Source organism: Primulina huaijiensis, chromosome 16 (assembly GCF_012295235.1).
Source record: "Primulina huaijiensis isolate GDHJ02 chromosome 16, ASM1229523v2, whole genome shotgun sequence".
NCBI lineage: Eukaryota > Viridiplantae > Streptophyta > Magnoliopsida > Lamiales > Gesneriaceae > Primulina > Primulina huaijiensis.
The window spans coordinates 13,480,876-13,502,544 of NC_133321.1; the positions used below are offsets into that span (position 1 = coordinate 13,480,876).

The window sequence follows — 21,669 nt, forward strand, 5'->3', positions numbered from 1 at the left end:
AAAAAAAAATGATCGAGTTGGGATAGGTTCGGTTGACCCGAAAATTTTAATTTTTTTAAAAATATATATATAATTAATAAATATTGTATGTCTGAAAAAATATTTATTGTATATTTATATATTATATTTTCATAATTTAATATTTATTTTAAACATTTTTTTATTTTTTAAACAATTTTTTATTTGATTTTGTAAATATATTTTATTTTTCTATCATTAGACTTTCAAATTTAAATCATATACATGAGAGAGATTTTATTATTTTGTGTTTAAATTAAAATATTATTATTATTCTTTCTGAATTTTATTTAATTTCCAAAATTCGAAATTGGGTTGATCGAGTTGATTCGATTTCAGGTTCGGGTTAAGAGTTTTCTGGTTGACTCGGATTCGGATTGAGTAATTTTTGAATAATACTATTGCTTAACCGGACTCAACCCATCCAACACATCCGAATTGACATTTCGGAAAGTTAATAATATTATAGAAAAGTATTATATAGATGTGATGGACGAAAGTGTAACACCTGTACCAAAACTAATATTAAATTATTGATTTATTATTATTTTTTTAAAAAGAAAATATTCAAAAATTAATTTTGTGCTAGCAAGTTGACTTGTGAGCTCATGAAAAACTTCTTTTGAGTTCTACTGAGCCAGCTCGACGACTCATCGTACGTCACTACTATGTACTTAGGCTGCGTTTGGTTGCAAGATAAAATAAACTAATGATTAGTATGTAAATGATAAAGAAAATGATTGTTGTAGAAATATAATGTATGGAAGTATGTTTGGTAAAATTTTTAAGTATATGATAATTTTGAAATTTTTGATGAAAGTACAAAATTGCCCTTCCTCTTTTATTTTTCTTCTTCCACTCCGATGGCGGCCGTCCGACGGCGACGGCGACGGCGACGGTTGTGCGGTGGTCCCGCGGCGGCTGTGCGGTGGTGTCCGGCGAATTTCCGGCGAGGGCGGCGGCAGCGAATTTCCGGCGACGGCGGCGAGGTCGCGGCGGCGGTCCGACAAGGTTCGGCGAGGTCGCGGCGGCGGTCCGGCGAGGTCCGGCGGCGGCGATCCGGCAGCCGAGGTGGTTCAATAGCGGTGAAGGAAGAAGGGTAAAATTGAAAAGAGAATAGGGATAGAGGAGGGATTAATAATCCTTCGGAAGAAAGAGGTATTATTTAATCACACGTAATACCACCTATTCACTTGTATGAGGGATTGAGCTGGATAAATAAAAATCGTACCAAACGCAGGATAAAGTGTGATAAATTAATCAATCCTACCTAATCCTATCTACCAAACGCAGCCTTAATAAGCTAATTATCCTATTATATATATATTTTTAAATAAATTCATTATTCAACAAATAATATATTTATGTATGTACCGAGTCCGAGCTTACAAAAATAGATTACTCGAATTACTATATTTGTCAGTTGTAACAATTTTTAAACATTTATCAGTCTAAAACTATATAAGATTGAGATATTAAAATCATCTCTCATTCAAAATATAATGTATTTATCTCGACTCATTAGTCCGTAGATATAACATTTTACTTCACAAGTTCAATAGATAACTTTCACATGCACATCACTTTGGTTTCACATTGCATTTATCTACCAATGTTATTATTAGTGATTTTTTTTATAATTATCTGTCACGTCTTTGGTCTGAGCTCGATTTTTGTAACTACTTCATATTTATGTTCGTTTTACAAAAATGATTAACACATATTGTTATAAAAGCATAGATCGGATTGGAGAATTGTGATTGATGGATATTGAAATGGTCAAAAAGATCAGAGGCTGAATCACACAAAGGATGGTTTAAAATGCAATATTGTTGAATATTATTGAATATTAAATACGTCGGTGTGTTTGGTTCTAATTGACAGGTCCAACCGAGTGGTTTGTACATATGATTTTGTCAAAAACTTCTGGCCTTGGGTTGATTATATATTGATATGCATGAGTTAAAATAATGAGTACCGGAATGCTAATTACTCAACTCGTATTTATATGTGTCCAAATATATAATCACAAAAACTCCTATGAGATTATCTTATATATTAATTTTTTGAGACACATCTTCTATCCGGTTCATGAAAAATTATTATTTTTTATGTCAAAAATATTCATTTTCATTTTAGGTATAAACCAGATTGACTAGTCTCACGGATATAAATTCATAAAACTATATAACAATATACTTACTCGTATACAATGTTATCAATATGAGATCAATTCATTGTAGTCGTACGATTTGAGACCAGGGCTCGAGACAGTCCTGGGGTGGTCAATATGGGGCCACAACACAGAGCCCCCAACTGGATAGAGCCCCAATTAAAATGAAGTTATGAGTATATTGGGTTGGATATTTGGGCTTTGGATTGAGAGTGAGTTTCTGGAAAAACTTGATTATAAAATATTGATTGATGACTTTGCTGATAAAAATGCAAGAAGATCGGTTTTTCACTGTTAATCGTAATAGAATATATTTTTCTTTTTATATGATGTAACGAGAGTGATTATTAGCAATGTATAATGTAATTTTTTTTTTATCATAGATATTAGTTTATGTAATCAAATAATGAAATTATGTTTATATAATTGATTTTAGTATTAGTTTTATTTAAGTACAAAGGGTCTCTTTTTTTTTTTTCACCAGACTTTTCAAAGTCTAAAACCGGCCTTGACCAGGGCGATGACAATTTTCTCATAGAGAGGTTAGAACAACACTTAATCTCAGGATTCACATAATCTAGGTTAGAAGTCAGATTTTTGTTTTCTTTCGTTTCCAAAATTAGTGTCGTTTTCACACATGATTCACCTGCGTTATTCAAAATCCGTGTCACACATTCTCTCTTTAAAAAAAAAATGATATGCTAAACGAAATAAATATAATTTAATTTCCTTTCTACATTTTATAACATATTAAAAATTTTAAACACTTCCACAGAGTGATTATGCTGAAAATGATTAAAATTGACTTTATGTGATATTTTGACTCCGGGATAACTTAACGAAAAAACATGTAAAATCCAATGTAACAAAAAAATATTTTACTTCAATACTTTTTAAAAGAATATTTTAGCTTTGACTAGGTTTCTTGTGAGACGGTTTCACGAATATTTATCTGTGAGACCGGTCAACCCTACCGATATTCGCAATAAAAAGTAATACTCTTAGCATAAAAAGTAATACTTTTTCATGGATGACTCAAATAAGGTATTTGTCTCACAAAATACGACCCGTGAGACCGTCTCACACAAGTTTTTGCCTTTAGTTTTTAGACAATAACACAAGAACTTGTTTGCACTTTTTTCTTTCAAAATTTTTATTTAAAATTTGAAAACACATAATATTTTTAACAAAAAATAATGTCATGTATGTTTTTCTTTACCCGAATATAATTTTGGTTCTCTATATTTACAAACTTCAGTTCTAATAGTATATTTTCTTAATTTTTGATAATATTAATCATTTTGTTTAACACAAATATTGATATATAACACTGTATACATCAACATATCATCGATATTAAATAAGAATCACATGAAAATTGATTAAAATTAAAAATAAATAAATAATAACTGATTAAAATTTATATTCGATAAGATGGACGACGGTTTTCCCATATCGTTTTGCTCTGCATAGAAATTAATCCTTGTCGGCATCCTGCCGGCCCGCCACTCTACGAATTGGGAATGAGTTCCACGTGTTTATAACCTCGCTTTGTCATGTAGATTGTAGAGTAACGTGGTATAATTCAACTAAATAAAGAGAGACAGAAATATTTTGACCATGTCTCTTGTTAAGTGCAATCGAACTATAATAATTTATTAATTCCATTTGGCTATTTTCATTAATAGAAAAAAATTATATAGTAAACATATATGTAATAGTATTTTTATGGTATTTTTTATTAAAATAAATATTAGTTTTCAAAAATGATAATATTATTTTTTTGTGAAATTTAATTATTGTTAGCAGGTTGAGCTCCCATGGTGTGATGATGTGTCACATTATACTCCAGGCAGCGATTCTCACACTGGGCCGCCCATGCTTTCTTTGAGTTGTCGATGATATTGTTTCGGTATGAGAAAAATGATATTGTAATTATCTTATCGATTTTTCGGTATATCGAAAAGTCGATATGGTATCGGTAAAATACCGTCGTATCGAAAATATATATAAAAAAATTCATTATCTTGTAATTTCAAGGCCAATGATTACCAGTACTAAACAAATCCATTAAGACATTCAAAGAGACCAGGAAAGATATATGCAAAACAAATCCATAAAAACAATAAATATCAACCGCAACATGTGTCTGGAGATCCAAGACATCAATTAACACTAATAAACTTCAACCGCAACATGCGCGACTTCTTCATCCGCTATATTTGCAACAATGTCTAAGGTCCTGTGATTTCTGAAGCCTGTCAGCTTTTCAACAAGTCGAGGCTCAGCATCCAGTCTTCTAGCTAGCTGTAAGGTTAGGCTATAGAGATAAGAATTCTCAACAGTTTAAGTTCTCAACTATGAGTCGAGTTGCTTCACCGAAATTTGATTTGGACTATTCCAACATGATGAGTCCAAACAGAAGTTAAATTCTTTATTTTGGTACGATATCGATATATATCGTTTTATACCAAAAAAATATATTTTTTTATTTATATATATTATTTCGGTATTTCGGTATACACCGAAAATTTCAAATTCCATACCGTTATCATACCGAAAATTTCGTATGGTACCGAAAGTTTCGGTATACCAAAAATTTTGATAAATTCGGTATTTTTCGATACGGTAACCTCGATATACGGAAAATTCGACATAAAGATTATTTGGTAAGACATCATTATAATTTCAATCAAGACCATGAATTTATTATCATTACACAAACATTTCTTGTCCACATGATTTTATGTTTATTATTTTGTGTTTCAAAGACAAGTGAAAGGCTGGACGGATTCTTAGGCTGCTCGTTTTGCGCACGTAAATTATATATTAATATTATCGATAACTAAATAAAATTCACAAAAAAAACATGGAAGAAGGGCAGCGACAATTACACAGAAGTAATGTTATTGAGCAAACAGATCGAGTTGAAGCCAAATCAACACAAGCAATTACGATGCCATTAGAAAGCAGTCCATATTTAAGGTACACCGATTCGGAAGATTATAGGCGTACGGGAGGGATTGCATCCCGACAGGGTGGTGGTGCCGCCAAAGCCGTCGATGGAGGAGTTACATCCCAACAAGCAACAAGAAATTGAAGTGATCATCGATACATCATAACATTAATTCCCGCCACATTGTTTTTCAGTTATTTGATGTTTTCATGTTACGTTTGGTTTTTTCGGTAATTGTTTGGTTTTGGTCGATTCATTTCATTTTCAAATTTATCACAAGCGATGGATGCGCATTCATATATAACACGTTGATTATAGCCTCGCGTGTTGTGGAAAATCAACGCAAACCACATAATCATCATGCTAAATCATTAAGAATGTGACTAAAAACTTAAGCGGAAGCGTACCTGAATTTATGTTCCTGAATTTTTTTAGAACGTGTCTTGATTTTCAGATCTGCGTAGTCTTTTCCTTGAGAGAATCTTTTAGTTTTCTTTCTGAACGGGGAGAGAATAGGGAACGTGATTGCGCGCTATTTGTGGACCATGAACCATATATAGATGATGTATATCATTATCTTCTGATATTTCTGTTTTAGATCATCATAAAAGCAGAAATTATACTTTCGCCTCTGCACATTAAAAACATGCAACCTATTAGGTACATTAAAGTCTAATAACCCAAAACATTAGTTGATCACTTCATTTTTGGCTTAACTTAAAAGATAACTTACAATGCATAATTATTCTCATATAAATTCATATAAATAAAATTGATCTACAATCTCCCACTTGGGCTATATGTGTAATCTTATAATTACGTTTGTGAAAATAACCTTATGAACTCAAAATTGTTGTTATTCTGAAATGTATTTATAAGTAATCTGGTCCATCAATAACATCAATATAGACGAATCAATTTTCGCTACACTTAAGGTAACTAGACTCATCAATGGTCACATAAGCCAATACGACTGAATGACATGTATTTTGAAGTTCATGTGTATCATGAAATTTTAATGCAATGTTATCATAACATGCATATTTTCAACCGGTCCTCCATAAACCTTATTGAGATCAAACTTTAAATCATAATTAGAGTGTGACTTAACTTGAAATTTATTTATGCATAAAATAAATTTACATAACCATAAATCAAATTACTGAACATGTCTATAAAACATTTAAAATTACAAACTACCACTGAAACTGAATATCTTTAATTGGTCAAACTCCTATACAAATAATGTGCACAAAAATCTTTTGGGTGATAATCCTTTAATAATTGAATCCACAATTGTAGAGTTTGTAACAAATTGATTTATAGACAACTATTCACTCTGAACTATTCATTTAACAACAAAAAACTTGATTGGATACAACATAACAAGATACAAAACCTATTGTCATGATAAAAGAGGCTTTAATAAACAACCTTTTAACACATGAGACAACACCTTCTGCCAGCAAATAAATATAGTTCAACATAGTTTTTTCATACTATCTTGGAATCCCATAAAATCATAGTTAGTATACCAAATATATCAAACCAATTTAACCTCCGATATATGAGCATGTAATATTTTGTTATGTGTAAATACCTCATTTGACTGCTTTCCAATACTTTATTCTTGAATTACTTAGATTTCTTTTCAACATTCATGTAACGTATGCAATATCTGAATGTGTACAAACGTGAGCATGCATCAGACTCCCCATTACAGATGCACAGGGAATCTTTTGTATTTCTTTTTCTCAAAATATTCTTGGGACATTGTTTTAGACTAAATTTGTCTTTTTTCGCCATAGGAAATATCTGTTGGTTTATAGTCTTGCATCACATATCACTTAAGAACTTTCTAGATATAGTCTTTATGAGATAATCTAATAATACCTCGAGAGTGATCCCGATATATCTGGATACCCAATACAAAAGATGCATCACCAAATTCTTTCATCTCAAAATTCTTAGCTAGAAATCTCTTGGTGTCATGCAACAACTCTATATTGTTGCTATCAAGTAGAATGTCATCAACATATAAAATCAGAAAAATATGCTTACTCCCACTGAACTTATGGTACATACAATCATCGATCAAATTTATCTCAAAATCGAACGAAATGATTACTTGATGAAATTTGAAATATCATTGTCAAGATGTCTGCTTGATCCATAAATAAATATCTTTAATTTGTGAACCATATTATTTTTATCTTTGGACACAAAATTTTCTGGCTATACCATATAAATCATTTCATCAATGTCACAATTTAAAAACACAGTCTTTACATCTATCTGATGAAGCTCAAGAATGAAATGCGCTATCGAATCCATTATAATCCTTAAAGAGTCTTTCGAAAAAATTGAAGATAAACCAACCAACCCAATATTTAAAAATTCCAAAGGAAAGTAATTCAAAACATAAAATCGTAAACGTCAACCAACATAAACTATCATTATTTCAAAAATAAATTTAACTCTAACATCCTCTCAAAAACCTCTTAAAAGTATCATAAGTCATAAAAATCTTTAAGTAATCATAAATCATAAACGTAATTTTATTTGCGGAAAACTAGCGACGGTCCTCGGGTTGTATGTACCTTCAGTCCAGCTAGTTCAACCATCAAGACCTCCATTAATATCAATCTCATGATCACCTGCATCGATCACACCTATGAGTCTATTAACTCAGCAAACCTTAATCATGATAACAAGTATTAATACACATGCATCCACAAACAACGGTGAAAATACTTTTAATAAAATAGCTTTTCATGAACATGAACTTCAAACATTTTCTTTTCACCATATCATATCATATTTTCTTTCATCATATACGTATATGTTTCTCTTTTTATTGAATTCAGATCCTCAATTGTGACTTTCGTATTAGCTGTAGGTCGATGGATCCATCTACGTATAACTACGGTACGGGACGGCGGGGACATCAGCGACACTCTCACCCGTCAACTGAGCATTGGCCTTACATATCATCGTATCTTCGTATTAGTCACAATAAATTCACCTCCTTCAACTTTTCATATTTCCATCACTTGTAAAAATTCATGCACATATAAATCATTTTTCTTTTAAACCAAGCATGCAACATGTCTTTCAGCATTAAAGTTTTATCATAAAATTCCATAAACATTTGAAATAAACATTTTAACATTTATTACAGCATTCAGGGCACTGCCAGGATGTCTAACATTTTTCAGGTGTAAAATGACCGTTTTGCCCCTGAAACCCTAACTTTCCAAATTTATCCTTAGACATTAAAAAGACGACCCAAATCATTACAAACTTAACATAATACCTTAAAATACACTCATAAATATTTCTCAGACGTAAACTTAAACTTCTCGACTAATTTCTAATTCGTTTTTAAACCAAATCATACATCTCGGCTTTGACTCGTATTGACTCGAAACTTCACCAAACTTTACCAAACTTGAACCAAACCTTATTAACATCTAACCATACCTTATACAACCTAAACCAAGCCAATTAAGACCTTCGATCAAGCCTAGATTAGCTACTGAATTTTTGTCCCTATTTGGATCGAACCCTAACTCCTTCCATGCCTGTTTCTTTCAAACCTAGACACTAACCGATTGGACCAGACCCTGACCAACCCTCCTAGGACCTAGACCGAACCCTTTAGGATCCCCTTAGACCAGCCCCTATGGCACCATGCATCCTTTACATCACGACCGCGGCTAGGTATTGCCCTAGCCGTGCACTCCTCCTCTCCTAGCCTCTTCAGCCTTGCGTGGACCACCATGGCTCGAGGCTAAGACCCTCACGAGCCCAGCCCTTCGCCTGGAAGACACCCCGCACGTCCCCCTCCCTTTTCCCAAAAAAACGCACGCCCTAATCCCTCCAAACCCTTGGCCAATCGTCCTCCTTGCTGCACCACATCCGACCTCACCCTTGCATCTAAGGACCCTTAATTATGTGGAAAAACATTCCTTCAAGTTCTCCTACTATGGAAGCTCCTTTGTGCATCATTAAGAAAAGTTTTTTTTAAAAAAAAAAAACTCTATTTTTATGCATGTTTAACAATAAAAACGAAAATAAAAGTGGTGCATCATATTCTTCATGCAAACATAATTAAATATACATAATATGGTGTGAAAGATGTTTGAAAGAAGACTAAGATGTGCCTTTGCGTTTATTAAGCACGAAAAACGAGTTGAGATGCGAAGAACGTCGACGTAGGGAGAACATGCTGATTTTTCCCTTCAAAAATCGTGGCTTCCTCTCAATATTCATGTGTGGTGTGTGCTTGAATGCTGAAGGAAGAGTCCTAGTATGATTTAGGGACTCATAAATAAATCATCATTTTAAAAGTAACATTAGAACAATAAATTAAACACAATAAATTAACATTAATAATAATCTAAAATATAAACACAATAAATCAAACTTAAAACTAATAGTAATCTAAAAAATAAACACGATAAATTATATATTTAAACACAAATTTAACACACAATAAATCAAACACAAATTAAACATCAATTTAATACAATAGTCAATAAATTAAACATAAGGACAATTTGGACAATATACAATCCAACTCACTATTTTTAAAGATAAACATGATAAAATTACAAGCTAGAATGCTACATGTGCTAGAATAAAAAATCAAGAAAATTAAACATGTAAGACATTAGTTTTTTTTTTTTTTTACGATAAAGAAACCCACCGTCAATATATTTCGGTATGCAGGTGGTAAATCCACGGGTCAACAATAATTTATAAATCACACTAACCAGATAAATCGTACTAGACAAATTTTGTGCGACAGACTCAGACTCATTCAAAAATACGCTGATAGAAAGCATCGAGCTTCTGACCATTTGTTAAACACATACATACTCCATCAGCTATTTAAAACTTCTCAAAACTTCAAAGCATTTATGTCTCCACAAAATTAACTACTCAACGCATATTCATCCAATTCATTCTTACCCAAAATTTTGATTTAATTTCCATATACCATAAACAGAGGAAGATATACTTCTGCAAATTTTTTTTGTGCTGACAGTACATTATCATTATTATTGGTTGTGTGGAAACATCGGGTGAAATCAGATTACCTCCAATCTTGAAGGGGGTCCAAGATTCAAATTTGGGGCAAACGCGCGCGAGAATATAACATAAGGCATACAAATTTGATTTTTTTCACCTAAGCTCGCCGTCGATCCCATGTGTTAAACATGAACACGATGGATGTGATAACCAAAACGTCGATAGCACAAGAATAACGAACACAGCAGCTAAGTATTAAGGTGATGGAATCGGGAGATGAGTACCCAGCAGAACATCAAAGGTGTGGCATTAACCACAACAGCCTTGAAAAAGCTAGTGTGTCAAATAACAAGTTCCCAGGTCCACTTCATGCATGCCCATAAATTAGAGTCTAGATGCAAAGCAGCCTGTGGTCCTTACTCAGATAATAAAACTACAGAGATTACTTCTACTTCTCTACTTCTACCATAAGTTAGCTTCTAAGATGGAATATTTTCAAGTATTCATACGACGGGTAAAAGATTGCGCGAAAAAGTCACTTCCATGGCGTGCCGGATATGCCTTGGAGGTTATTATTAATATTACAGCCTCCTGAGCTCAGATTGAGAGGACTTGCAGGCCCACCAGAGGATTCGCTGAGAGTTCCTCGAGATGGTGAGCTGTTGGCACCTGAAGCACCACCCAAGTTAGCTTTTGGCAGACCAAATAAAGACTCCATGTGGTTTGCAGATTTCAGTTCCTTTCGACCATCTGCGAGAAAACTTCCAACTATCACCTGTAATAAGCGAAAAAATCATTTCATATATTGGAACTCCGTAATCAGTTTTATACATATAATATATAACGTGCACTCATAACTTGAATTACAGTCGAACAAATAGTAAAAGTGACAAACTCTTGAACAACTCGTTTCCTCGGAGTCCAGAATCATTAAAATATAATTTGGGTTAGGAAGGCCCTAAGATGAGCCCAGCGAAATAAACTAACTTAGGCCAAACTGTGATCTGACCCTCACAGATGCACTTTAGATGGTAAAAAATGTTCGAAGACAAGTTCTACTGTCTTCCAGTCCAATATTTAACAAATAACCACAGGCCGAATGACAGTTGAGCCCTGAATTTCCAAATGAATAGTGTAAGGCTGTTATATGTGGCGCAACTGATACCAACTATGGGATACATATATTCATATTGCAAATCAAGATCTTAAACAGCTTTCTTCCAATCCATATAACCAACCTGTACAGGGGAACCGGCAATAAGCAAACCAGCCACACAACCACCGAAAACCCTTCCATCAGATCCAGATAATGTTATACTCAATCCACCAATTCTGCTTTTCTGGCCAGAGACTTCTGACAGTAGAAATGAGCCAGAGAGGGACAAGATATCAAATCGCCCCTGCAGAATGGGAAAAAATTATAACAAGGAAAACAGGGTGAAATTTAATAAGAAAACTCATGTCCAATATCCTAGTCCGGTTGTGGATCTCTACAGAGGAATTTGTCATGCTAATGAATCAGACTTCAAGAAATTTGAATAAGCTTCACATGCCAGCTATGGTAATATAGATCTAAAACAATAAACCTGATAAGTTGCAGTTCCACCAGATGTTGCAGCTTGATGGAGTGTCACGTCTGATATAACACCACTGCAAGATAAAATGCAAACGGCCCTTGGACCATTCTGAGAAAATGCCATTATTTTTGAAGATACATCCTGAAATATCATTTGCTGATTTTTAGTTATCCAAGAATATAATCTTCAACTTGTAATTTGTATCTGAATTCTTGTGACACACGAGTGTCAAGATCTTTCTCATTCAAAAAACCTCTAATTCAAGCGAACCCAATTGATTTTGGGCGAGGATGGATGCGGGAACAATCCAACTGCAGATAATCAATGGCAAAATATGTGCCACAAATCTAAAATTGATCCAAGTGCAGAGAATTAATGGTAAAATGTCTGCCATACGCACACTAAAGAAGTGTTGAAGTGGTGTGATACACGAAGTTGCGTGAAACACTATAAATACACGCTGCTCTTCAAGAGGATAAAATAAAACAAGTATGCATTAGAGCAACGAAGAAAGGTTCAAGGTGTTAAGAAATTTCAGGCAAAAAGAAGCCATAGATCCTCATGCATTGCATAACCATCAACAGACAAACAAGTACACGGGAACAGCTAATGTTAAATGGATAAATCAGAATGGATCATGAACCAATTCAATTAGTTCAGACGCGTGAAACTACATGGAAAAGTTAAAAGTGTTACCCTTCGAGATCATGATGCCAAAAGAAACAACTGAAGAATGGTGATAAACTACTTCAAATTTTCACCAAGTAACATGTCGAAATTATAGAGTATACACTAGAACTTCAGCAAATTGTTGAAACCCTACTAGCCAACTAAACAAATTAGAACAATTAATCATAAGATTTGAAATACTAACTCAAACATCTTAGTGTGTCTTTGAGGCAAGCTCACGTAAATGATATATCTTGCTAAATTGAATCAAACAGGAATCACATAAGCAATACTGTCTTACCAGTTAGTAAGAGTAGAAATCCCTGAGAAGGAACATACGCTAGAGATGTACATATTTCCCACAGATAAGCCATTTTATACTTAACAAAATAAGATACCGTTAGTTTGGATTTATATACAACTCGGTGACTTGATCTAAGCCGCGATGGAGGGCAAAGAAACTTCGGCTTTTTCCCACTCAGCATTTAATGTGAAAACCAAACTTTTCATGAATTCATTCATCTGAATGCTTAGACCAAATATTTCTTGTCCATTATAACTTTTAAAAACAGATGCAACCATGTCGTAAATAAATACAATAATCAAAAATTGCATGACAATACCGAAGAGGACCACCATCCCCCAAACCATTTGGTCAATATCTCTTTTAAGCATCGAAATTCCTTTCGGTTTAAAAATGCATTTCAGTATCTAGTCTCTCTCTCTCCCCCCCAGCTCCTGCGTGGGCTGCTAATCCTGGCATACCTAATGCATAGAATCATCTTTATGGCAGGCAAAGTGTTTTCAATTATTACTGGATTGTAGATTTTAAATTTTCCGTTACCATTCGATTGAGCTTTGTGCGAGGAAATATCATGGAGCAAGAAAACTGAGCTGCCACTACTATCATACAAAAATCTGATTCATCATTCTAACAGATACCAAACTTGAACAGATCGCAATCTTAGATACCAAACTTGAACAGATCGCAATCTTAGGTTCATTAGTGCATATCCAGATGCTAAAATAAATTTAATGGAATCCGAAGAACAATTCTTAAAGAAAATGTGATAGGGTACTATAATATATATGGATAAACCCAAGTACCCAACATAAAAGAATAATAAATAGTTTTCACTGATTTAACAGAAATTAATGCAAGTATTAAAATGTCAACCTCTCCAGCCATTACGTTGATAACATGAGGTACAAATCCAATACCAGTCGAACCTGCAGGCATAACTATATGTCAGAGTTCATCAGTGTGACATTCCTCAGAATGATGATGAAACAGGGGGCGTTGATACTAAACATGAGCCGCGGCTTAATCAATTTGGAAACTCACAAACAAAAGCAATAATTGAATATAAAGCATACAGTTGTAGCAAAACAACGAGGAATATAAATTATTCACTGTTTTTTTAATCTGAATCTTAAAGATATAAATAGTCAATCAAAAGATTGGATACAATGTGTAGATCGAAACAAAATAGACAATACAGCAAAAAAATGAAAAATAGATAGCGTCGGTGAAGAAAAGTGGAAATATTTGAAATTATGTTGTGACTATTAAACAGTTACCAAAACCTGGAGTGGGTCAGATCCAAAGGCCACAAAGATCCACCACGCTCGTGTATGTCAATTCCAGCATACTTTTATATTATTCACTTGCCAATTTTGCTATGTCATACATTCAATAAAAAATTACTCCGTCATACAACCCACTTACATTACAATATTCTTCGATTGCAGCACCACAGATACTACCGTCTACCAATACATTTTTATGGATCATGTACTGTATTAACAACATAAAATAAAACCAGAAACTACAAAAACAAAACCGAATCCATACAAAGAAAAATATTCCATATTCCCTGCCACGTGTAAACCCAAGAATCTTTGTATAAATAACATTCTTCTTTATGACAAATATTAGATTTATACCTAAAGCTTCGACACGTTGCTTCTTGTTTTTCGAACCAGGAGGTCTGCCTCTGGCCTTCTTAGACGTGGGAGAAGCAGATCCACCCAGTGGTAGCTGGGAATCCTGCTGCAGCATTGGTGGAGGCGCCGCCTGTGGAGTGAACGTCTGTGACTGTTGCATCGCGACATCAATGGGCTGCTGTCCAGAAGCCACGCCACCATCAACCCCATACTTCCTGGGCCTCCCTCTCTTGCGTTTCTGTTCACTGGCACTCGAGTTCATCGCGTTCTTCGTCGCGCCGGCAGAGATGGACTGGAACGGCGGCGGCGGAGATCCCATTGGCATGTACGTGGCGGTCATGCCTTCGGTTGTATAGCCCATGCGCATGTCATGATTCAGCTGTGGTTGTGAAGCCACCGAAGACTGCACAGCGCCCGGATACAGAGTGGAAGCTCCGGTGAACTGCTCACGGTTTGTCATCGCTGTTGTTTCAGACATTCTGCCAAGATTACCGAAAACACCCTTGGAAATTTGTGCAAATTACTCGAGGACCACTGAAAATAGCCAGAAAAAGGCAGATCTTCCGCAGCAGCAGCACTAGCTTCTTTGAGTGTCAAGCCCTAAAACCCAGCCATTTCGAAACTGCTTCAATTCAAGCGACACTCAACTGAAACGCGCGCATGCGCTAAAAAATCAATGAATTTTCTTTCTGCTAAAAAATTAACCATTCGTAAGCAGAAATTTAACCGGAAACACAAAAATTCGCCACCATTATGCTCGAAAAAAGAGCAATAAAATCAGAGTCGCGAAACTGATAATTGAGAAAAGAGAAATACAATGAAGAAACGAGCTGTAAATGTCTCAGCTTGCCTGCTGTAAAAGATTCTACCATAAGCAGCAAGTCGCCGAATTTTCTATAAAAAAAACTAAATTTTCTGAATATTTTAATCTTCACGAAATAGTATTACTCAAAAATGACACGAAAAACTTTTTTTTAACGAAAATTAGGTAAAAATCATAAACATCTTACCAATAAATTGCGGAAATTTTGTGCAGCGGCGTACGATTAAAAGGATCACAACGAGGGAAGTAATGAAATTTAGGGATTGAGAACAGAGATGGAAAATTAGGTTTTGTGNTCAGACCTAATGTAATGTTTGATTTTTTTGTTTTATCTTATTTTATTTTTATAAAAATAAAAATATTGTAGGTACAAATTCTCCCAATTTGTGTCATACCGTACAATCTATTATATAAATAGGAAAATATATTTTACCGTTATGAATAACAATCGTATGTAATATGAAGACTAATTGAAGTAACGAGCCTCCCAACATGGCACATCGCAATAAACTAGACCTTCTAATTCTTCCTAGTTTTCGTCTTTCAGTGTCAGTGTCAGTCCAGAAGTGAAACTAGACTAGATCTTCACGTCCTTTCCCAGCTGTTCACGGAACGTGAGAAGCAGATGATCAGCGTCTTAACTTAAATGAAACGAGGGTCGTTGTGGTCGGACTCTATTATGGATTTCTGATTGCTGCCAATCTTATTCCAATTCCAAGAGCTCTCCCCAGAGTAGGTTGATAACCAACAACAGATTCTGAGTAGCTTTATCAAGATCTGAAGCAAATTGTGCAAAAACTTCTAGTTCTGCAAATTGTTTTAATAATGATTTTTTGAATGTATATTCTAAATCATTCTTCGGATAATTCAAATTGAAGCACCAAAGATGCATCTTCCTTTCTCTGAATTCGGAACTGGGGTTCGCGGTGGTAGAGGAACTGGTTCATATAGTATTCATCTTTACCTGGTTATAAATAAAGGAAATTTACTCTCTTTCTAAAAGATAAGACTCCCCAATGCTTTCTCCGGTAGAAGTCTGGGCCGTGTCTCAGACCCAGTGTGTTGAAACTGATAAATTTTATTTATTTTAAAAAGTATTAATTAATCGATAATGTGTGCATTTTCAAGAAAATAAAGATACAAATAATGTATTTTGTATGGATAATGTATAAGTTTGTATAAAAATAATTTAAAATTTATTATATATGTGTGTAATTTATTGAATGTGACATGGATGATGTTTTAATTTGAATATTTTTTTTTATGATTTGATAATTTGTTGTCATTATTATTCGGTGTGTATTAGGTAAACCTTCAAGTTAACACATTAGCTGCAAATCATGTTTGTAAAGTAAACTGCACTGGACAAGCTCTGTATAACAGGCTCACCGAGAATGTGATTGAAAGATAATTGAACAGCTGATCATTTTTAATATTTTCATAAATACACATATATTATCACTACAAAAATAAGATTATGCTTTTAAAAAATATTTATTTTTTATTTTAAAAAACTATTATATAGAGGAAAAATATTTTTAAATACTTTTTAATAGTGATATTTTAATGAAGAAGCTGTCTCAGATTTTTTTTTTCCATTCACTGAAAAAATCAAGTTTAAGTAAATATTTGATAATTAGTATATTCTCTATCCCAATTAAATCAAGTTTAAGTAAATATTTGATAGTTAGTATATTCTCTATCCCAATTGATTGGTGGAATATAACTGCCCAACTATACATAGCTTGTGAAGACTATTTTAATGTTTGCAAATGTTTTTAAAAAGTTAATATAAATTTTTTCTTTATAAAATTTTGTAAATTTGTAAAAAAAAATCTATAATTTTTTTAAAAAACATTTACAAACACTATCTATATATGATAAAGGAAAATCATATTTATATAACTAAATTTAAAAAGAAAAAAAATTATATTTAATAATTGGAATATTATTAATTCAATTAATACGCCCCACTTTCTATATGCGATACCGCCGTAATAGGGTGTAGTTGGATTCCATTGCAAAAAGAGGACATTCCAAAATCTATGACATGATGAGTCTTGTTCCCAACAGACAAGAAAATCTGACACTTGATAAAATTAAGATTCCCACTTTTATGAGCTGTTAATAATTGTAATCATTCTAGTTAGTTATTACTCGAGCTCGAATTCGAGCTCGTCTCAATTTAGCTCGATTAACTTCGATCGATTAACGTTCGAGAAAAATCGAGTTTGTCGATCTCAAGTTTAAGAATCACTATCTTTCATTATATTAAACGTGTCTCAAATTTCTCTAACTTTTTACCTGAACAATAACAATTTGACTCGCAACTCCATAGATAAAGACATCCATTCTCTACTTAATATCTTGGACTAAAGATCTACAGGCGTGTTTGAATGGATGGTTAAAAAAATAATGGCAACGGAATACTAGTGCTAGCGTACAAAAGTTGAGAAGGGATTACCATAGCTTAAAAAACAGGGCAACGTCAAGACATCAATCAATTTTAATGGCATCTGAACCTGTGTTTTCGACAATTTTCGAGTCGTTAGACTGGTGAAACAGAAGAGAGAGTTGGTCAACAAAAAGAGAGCTCTGCAATAGTTGCAGGTGTTTCCATTTCCTCTCTATTTGTAAGTCCACTTCCTCAAAATTAAGGATCTTGTCCTCAATCTCCTTAGTCTGCGGAGGGGCAAAAAATACATAACGACGAAGGCCAGCAGGTGTTTAAAATTGCACAAAATAAACCGAATAAATGGAGATAAATTGCAGAAGTGAATACCTGAACGGCAATGCCAGATATCGCGTTCTCCAGCTCTCCTTCTTCCTTCTCAAGCTGTAATTTGGCTTCTGCCAAAGCTCCTTCCATTGTACCATTAGATGCAATTTCAGAATCTGTATTGGAAAATGGGAAGTTAAGCAGGAAATGACACTTCTTTTCCATCTATGTATAACTCCAAACAGGGTGGAGCCACCCACATATTGCAAGAATAAGGTAAAGATATTAATACTTTCAAATATCATTTTTCTCTGTTCAAATGCTTTATGCTTGCATAAAATTTTTTGAACTTTCTCATCCAATGATGCAGTAAAATCTTCTTTGTACCCATTGAAGCACTGTTAGTTGTTCCCAATTTTGGGGGACAAATAAAGAAGTAAATCTCGTTACTCAATTACTGAACTTCACTTGTGATTTGTAAAAACAAGAACTATGCAAGTCCTATAAATAATAAATTACTTGTCCTTTTTGTTTGAATCTTTTGTTCAGTGGGTAAAATAAAAAAAAAATCTAAAAATCAGGTCAAACACTAAGAAAAACACTTACGAGGCACAAGCCCAGCTTATTTTACTTATTTTATCCAGTTGTTCACGAATTACCATTTTCATCACTTTTTATTTGCATAGAAAAGGATACCCAGTACCCACATGCATTATCGCTAACACGTGGATAACAGTTTATGTTGAAAACCAAAAACCTAACAGAAAAGCGAAGGATGCATATTTTTATAGAGCACATGAAGTTGGGCCTTGGTGGAAAACGGCAGGGATGGCAGGGCAGAGTGGGCGGCGAGGCAAAGGCGGGGCGGGGGGGCAGGGGCGAGGCAGTGAGAGGCGAAGGCAGTGAGAAAAGCAAGACAACAATCTGATGGTTTAGGGGCTTCATTTTTTTATGCTGACTAAAATCGGACTTTGGAAGTGGGATTTTAATTTGCCAAAGCCTTTTTAAAAAAAAGTTGTGCACAAGCAACCGCTTAGCGCCTCAAAGCGAAGCGCAGAAAAGCGCTCACTTCTTAAACCTCCGAAGCGCAGGCCTTGGGCTTATGCAACCGAGGAGAGCACTTTTGACAACTATGGCCTTAACTGCTATCAAGTACTTCATAAGTCTCCTCTAATAAACAATGAACGAGTTCCAGTTCATAGTTCATACCTTGCTGGTTTGCTATGTTGGACGGAGCTTTTAAATGATCCTCATTTTTTCCATCTATGAGATCAGACAAAGCTGTTACTGCTGCATGTGCTGCTACTTCTGCAACATCGACCCCAACCAATGTGGAGAGGAAAGCAGCCTAAAGATACATTAGTAACAAACAATCATGAATTATATACCTATAATGGCATAAAGGATCGATATAAAATTTTCAAGATTGAGAGCTCGATTTAGACCATTTCTCTAAGCTTGTTCAACAGGTTCCAAACTAACGTTCTAAAACATCATAGCACAATTTAACTATGAAGGATCGAAATTTACATGATGAAGACACAATGCACAATGATAAATTTGAGCTTGAATGCCAGCTCGTGAGCTTTCAAACGATTATATACAAGCTCGAGGTCATCAAAATTTGAGCTCACAAGCACGCTAAGCTCATGTTACATCCTAAAAAGTGAATGACTGGTTAATATCAACTAGCAAGTTAACTATCGTCTATTAATTCCCATACAGCAATGAACAGTTTAGACAACCTTGAAATTAGGTACTTAAAGTATAAAACTTCATTATGCCCCCTCAAACCGTCGTTCGTGTAAGACTAATTCCTACATCTTTCAATTGGATATCTTCGCCCCTTCATTTAACGTATTTCAGTTGCTAGTATTTTGTTGAGAGTAACAAGTGAGTTGCCGCCAATTATCCCTAATCCAAGAGCAAAGACAAACCAAAAACAGGAAGAAATTATGCTCAGATCATAGACTAGCAACACATCATCTGCATCTTTGCTCACATAGATCGAGGATTAGTTCAACTCCTTTAAAGGGAGAGGGAATACAATTAGTGAGAAACACCATCATGGAACTACAAGGAAATAGCAAACCTCCTTGCTTTAGTCTAATAAATCCACCAGTGTGCCTATTACCATAGGGCAATGAGAATGAAAAACATTTTGATCCCCAGGAAAAAAGATTATACATCAAAGGCATCCTTCACTTACCTATGCATAAAATGCAAAATATATAATAAAGAGATAAGACAACATCCAAGAACTAAGTTCTACCACAGTATAAGATAAAATAGTTACCTGTGCCATTATTGGGTTACTTGCATCAGCAAGTGGTGAAAGACTCATTCTTTTTGCCGGCGTTGCCCCATTCTGTAAACCTAACTCTGCATCCAGCTCAGCAGATTCTGGAGGACCATCAAACTGTTCACCAAAAGGAAGCTTTATAAAGCGAGCTACACAGTCCTTCACATTTTTTCCTCCGACGTGCTCTGAAACTTTCTTCCAGTCATCACCATAATGCATAACTGCTTCCAGAAGCTGCAAAGTCTCTTTATCGGACCAATCGGTCTTTGCCTCTTCACTGATCTCAACTCGCTTAAAATCTGATTGATTCATACCTACCAGATAATTTCCACGCACATAGCACCTTGCACAAAGTATCATATCATGCTGCACAATAAATTAAAATTATCAGCAATTAACCACATTGGGTTCTAATCTACCAGGACTAATATTTTAACACACAAAACTAAGAACAAACCATATGCAATGTAAGGGTGAGGCACAAGAGAAAACAAAGACATGTACGTGCAACAGTAGCTCAAGCACACCATTTATTCAATACAGACATAGAGCTCAAACAGCATTGAAGTAATAGAAGCTAAAGTGAACTCGATCAGCAAAATTATTTAAATGAGAAAAAACAAACGATAAAAAAACCTTATCAGAGGCAAAGCAAGAAATGGTGCAAGGTGTCTTGCAGCCACTGCAGAGCCTGTTTTTCGGTAGAGCAACATCAGCGTTGACGCTGCCACCAACAGGCACTTCGCCACCCTGCGGGTTGGCAGTAGTTGATTTGTTCTCTTTATCCTCCCACTTCAGCTGCGGCTGCTTCAAATTAGAACCTGTAAAGTTGATCAAACCCCAAGACTCCAAGAAATCAAATACTCTTCGAATAGACCCCACATCGCCGACTATGGTCTTCCTCACCTCCGTGAACGTTATTTTCCGGGTAGGATTATCTCGGAATCTCCTGATGATGGTATTCCTGTAAAATTTATAAAACTTGGGGTTCTTTGATGGCGACCTTCCATCAAAGAACTCCGGCACGAAACGAACCTCGCATTCGTGAATAGCATTCCACGAAAACCACCCTAATGAAAGCAAAAGCAGCAAATCAACATATAAAGAACATTTTTTTATCAGAATTAAACACCACAATTAAGAAAATTTGATAGTTAATGGTCGTACGGGAATAGCTGGGGATGTGAATGACCTCGGCGTCGGGTTCAGGCGGGCGGGGAGTGATGGAAGCAGGCGGGCTAGCGGAGCTGTTTGTGGCAGTAGTGGGGGCGGCGATTGTGGCTGCCGGGGAATCAGTGGTTGACGGCGTAGGGTCCGCCTCGGCGGTGGCGGTGGCGGTGGCGGTGGCGGGCTGAGGGGAGGGTTTGGGAGGTGGGGTGATATCAGTAGCCATAATAATAAACCCTTGATCTGCAAGTTTGTATACTGGTACTACTCGTACAGCACGG

The 21,669-nt window shown here is 35.0% G+C and overlaps 2 protein-coding genes across 6 annotated transcripts; both read right to left on the reverse strand.

The window, feature by feature from the left end:
• Nucleotides 1-10,461: 10,461 nt before the first annotated feature.
• On the reverse strand, nucleotides 10,462-15,507 carry LOC140961234 (AT-hook motif nuclear-localized protein 10-like). Of its 5 annotated transcripts, none has more exons than XM_073419618.1 (6): nucleotides 15,388-15,507; nucleotides 14,378-14,977; nucleotides 13,608-13,660; nucleotides 11,771-11,902; nucleotides 11,423-11,584; nucleotides 10,462-10,959 (listed from the first exon to the last, which is right to left on the reverse strand). In XM_073419618.1, the coding sequence occupies exons 2-6, from the start codon at nucleotides 14,853-14,855 to the stop codon at nucleotides 10,720-10,722; spliced, it is 1,065 nt and encodes a 354-aa protein (XP_073275719.1). In that variant the 5' UTR covers nucleotides 14,856-14,977; nucleotides 15,388-15,507; the 3' UTR covers nucleotides 10,462-10,719. The 5 variants fall into 5 exon arrangements, with proteins under 5 accessions (XP_073275719.1, XP_073275723.1, XP_073275720.1 ...); XM_073419622.1 differs by having other exon boundaries at nucleotides 14,378-14,999; nucleotides 15,388-15,505; XM_073419619.1 differs by having other exon boundaries at nucleotides 14,378-15,024; nucleotides 15,388-15,505.
• A 1,944-nt stretch (nucleotides 15,508-17,451) lies between these two features.
• Nucleotides 17,452-21,662, reverse strand: LOC140960673 (SWI/SNF complex subunit SWI3B). The gene is made up of 6 exons (XM_073418912.1): nucleotides 21,389-21,662; nucleotides 20,858-21,291; nucleotides 20,216-20,587; nucleotides 19,129-19,267; nucleotides 17,983-18,095; nucleotides 17,452-17,882 (listed from the first exon to the last, which is right to left on the reverse strand). Exons 1-6 carry the CDS (start codon nucleotides 21,612-21,614, stop codon nucleotides 17,697-17,699), a joined length of 1,470 nt encoding a protein of 489 aa, XP_073275013.1. The 5' UTR covers nucleotides 21,615-21,662; the 3' UTR covers nucleotides 17,452-17,696.
• Nucleotides 21,663-21,669: the final 7 nt, after the last annotated feature.

Bases quoted from the DNA above. Each gene is read 5' to 3' on its own strand.
- LOC140961234 (XM_073419618.1), bottom strand. From the start codon at position 14,855: ATGTCTGAAACAACAGCGATGACAAACCGTGAGCAGTTCACCGGAGCT. The intron at 11,585-11,770 runs GTTTATTGTTTT...CCCATTCTGCAG, and splicing joins GTGGAACTGCAACTTATCAG to GGGCGATTTGATATCTTGTC. The intron at 10,960-11,422 runs GTTGGTTATATG...CGCTTATTACAG, and splicing joins TTGCCGGTTCCCCTGTACAG to GTGATAGTTGGAAGTTTTCT.
- LOC140960673 (XM_073418912.1), bottom strand. From the start codon at position 21,614: ATGGCTACTGATATCACCCCACCTCCCAAACCCTCCCCTCAGCCCGCC. The intron at 20,588-20,857 runs GTTTTTTTATCG...TTTATTGTGCAG, and splicing joins CTTGCTTTGCCTCTGATAAG to CATGATATGATACTTTGTGC. The intron at 18,096-19,128 runs GTATGAACTATG...TTTCCAATACAG, and splicing joins CAACATAGCAAACCAGCAAG to ATTCTGAAATTGCATCTAAT.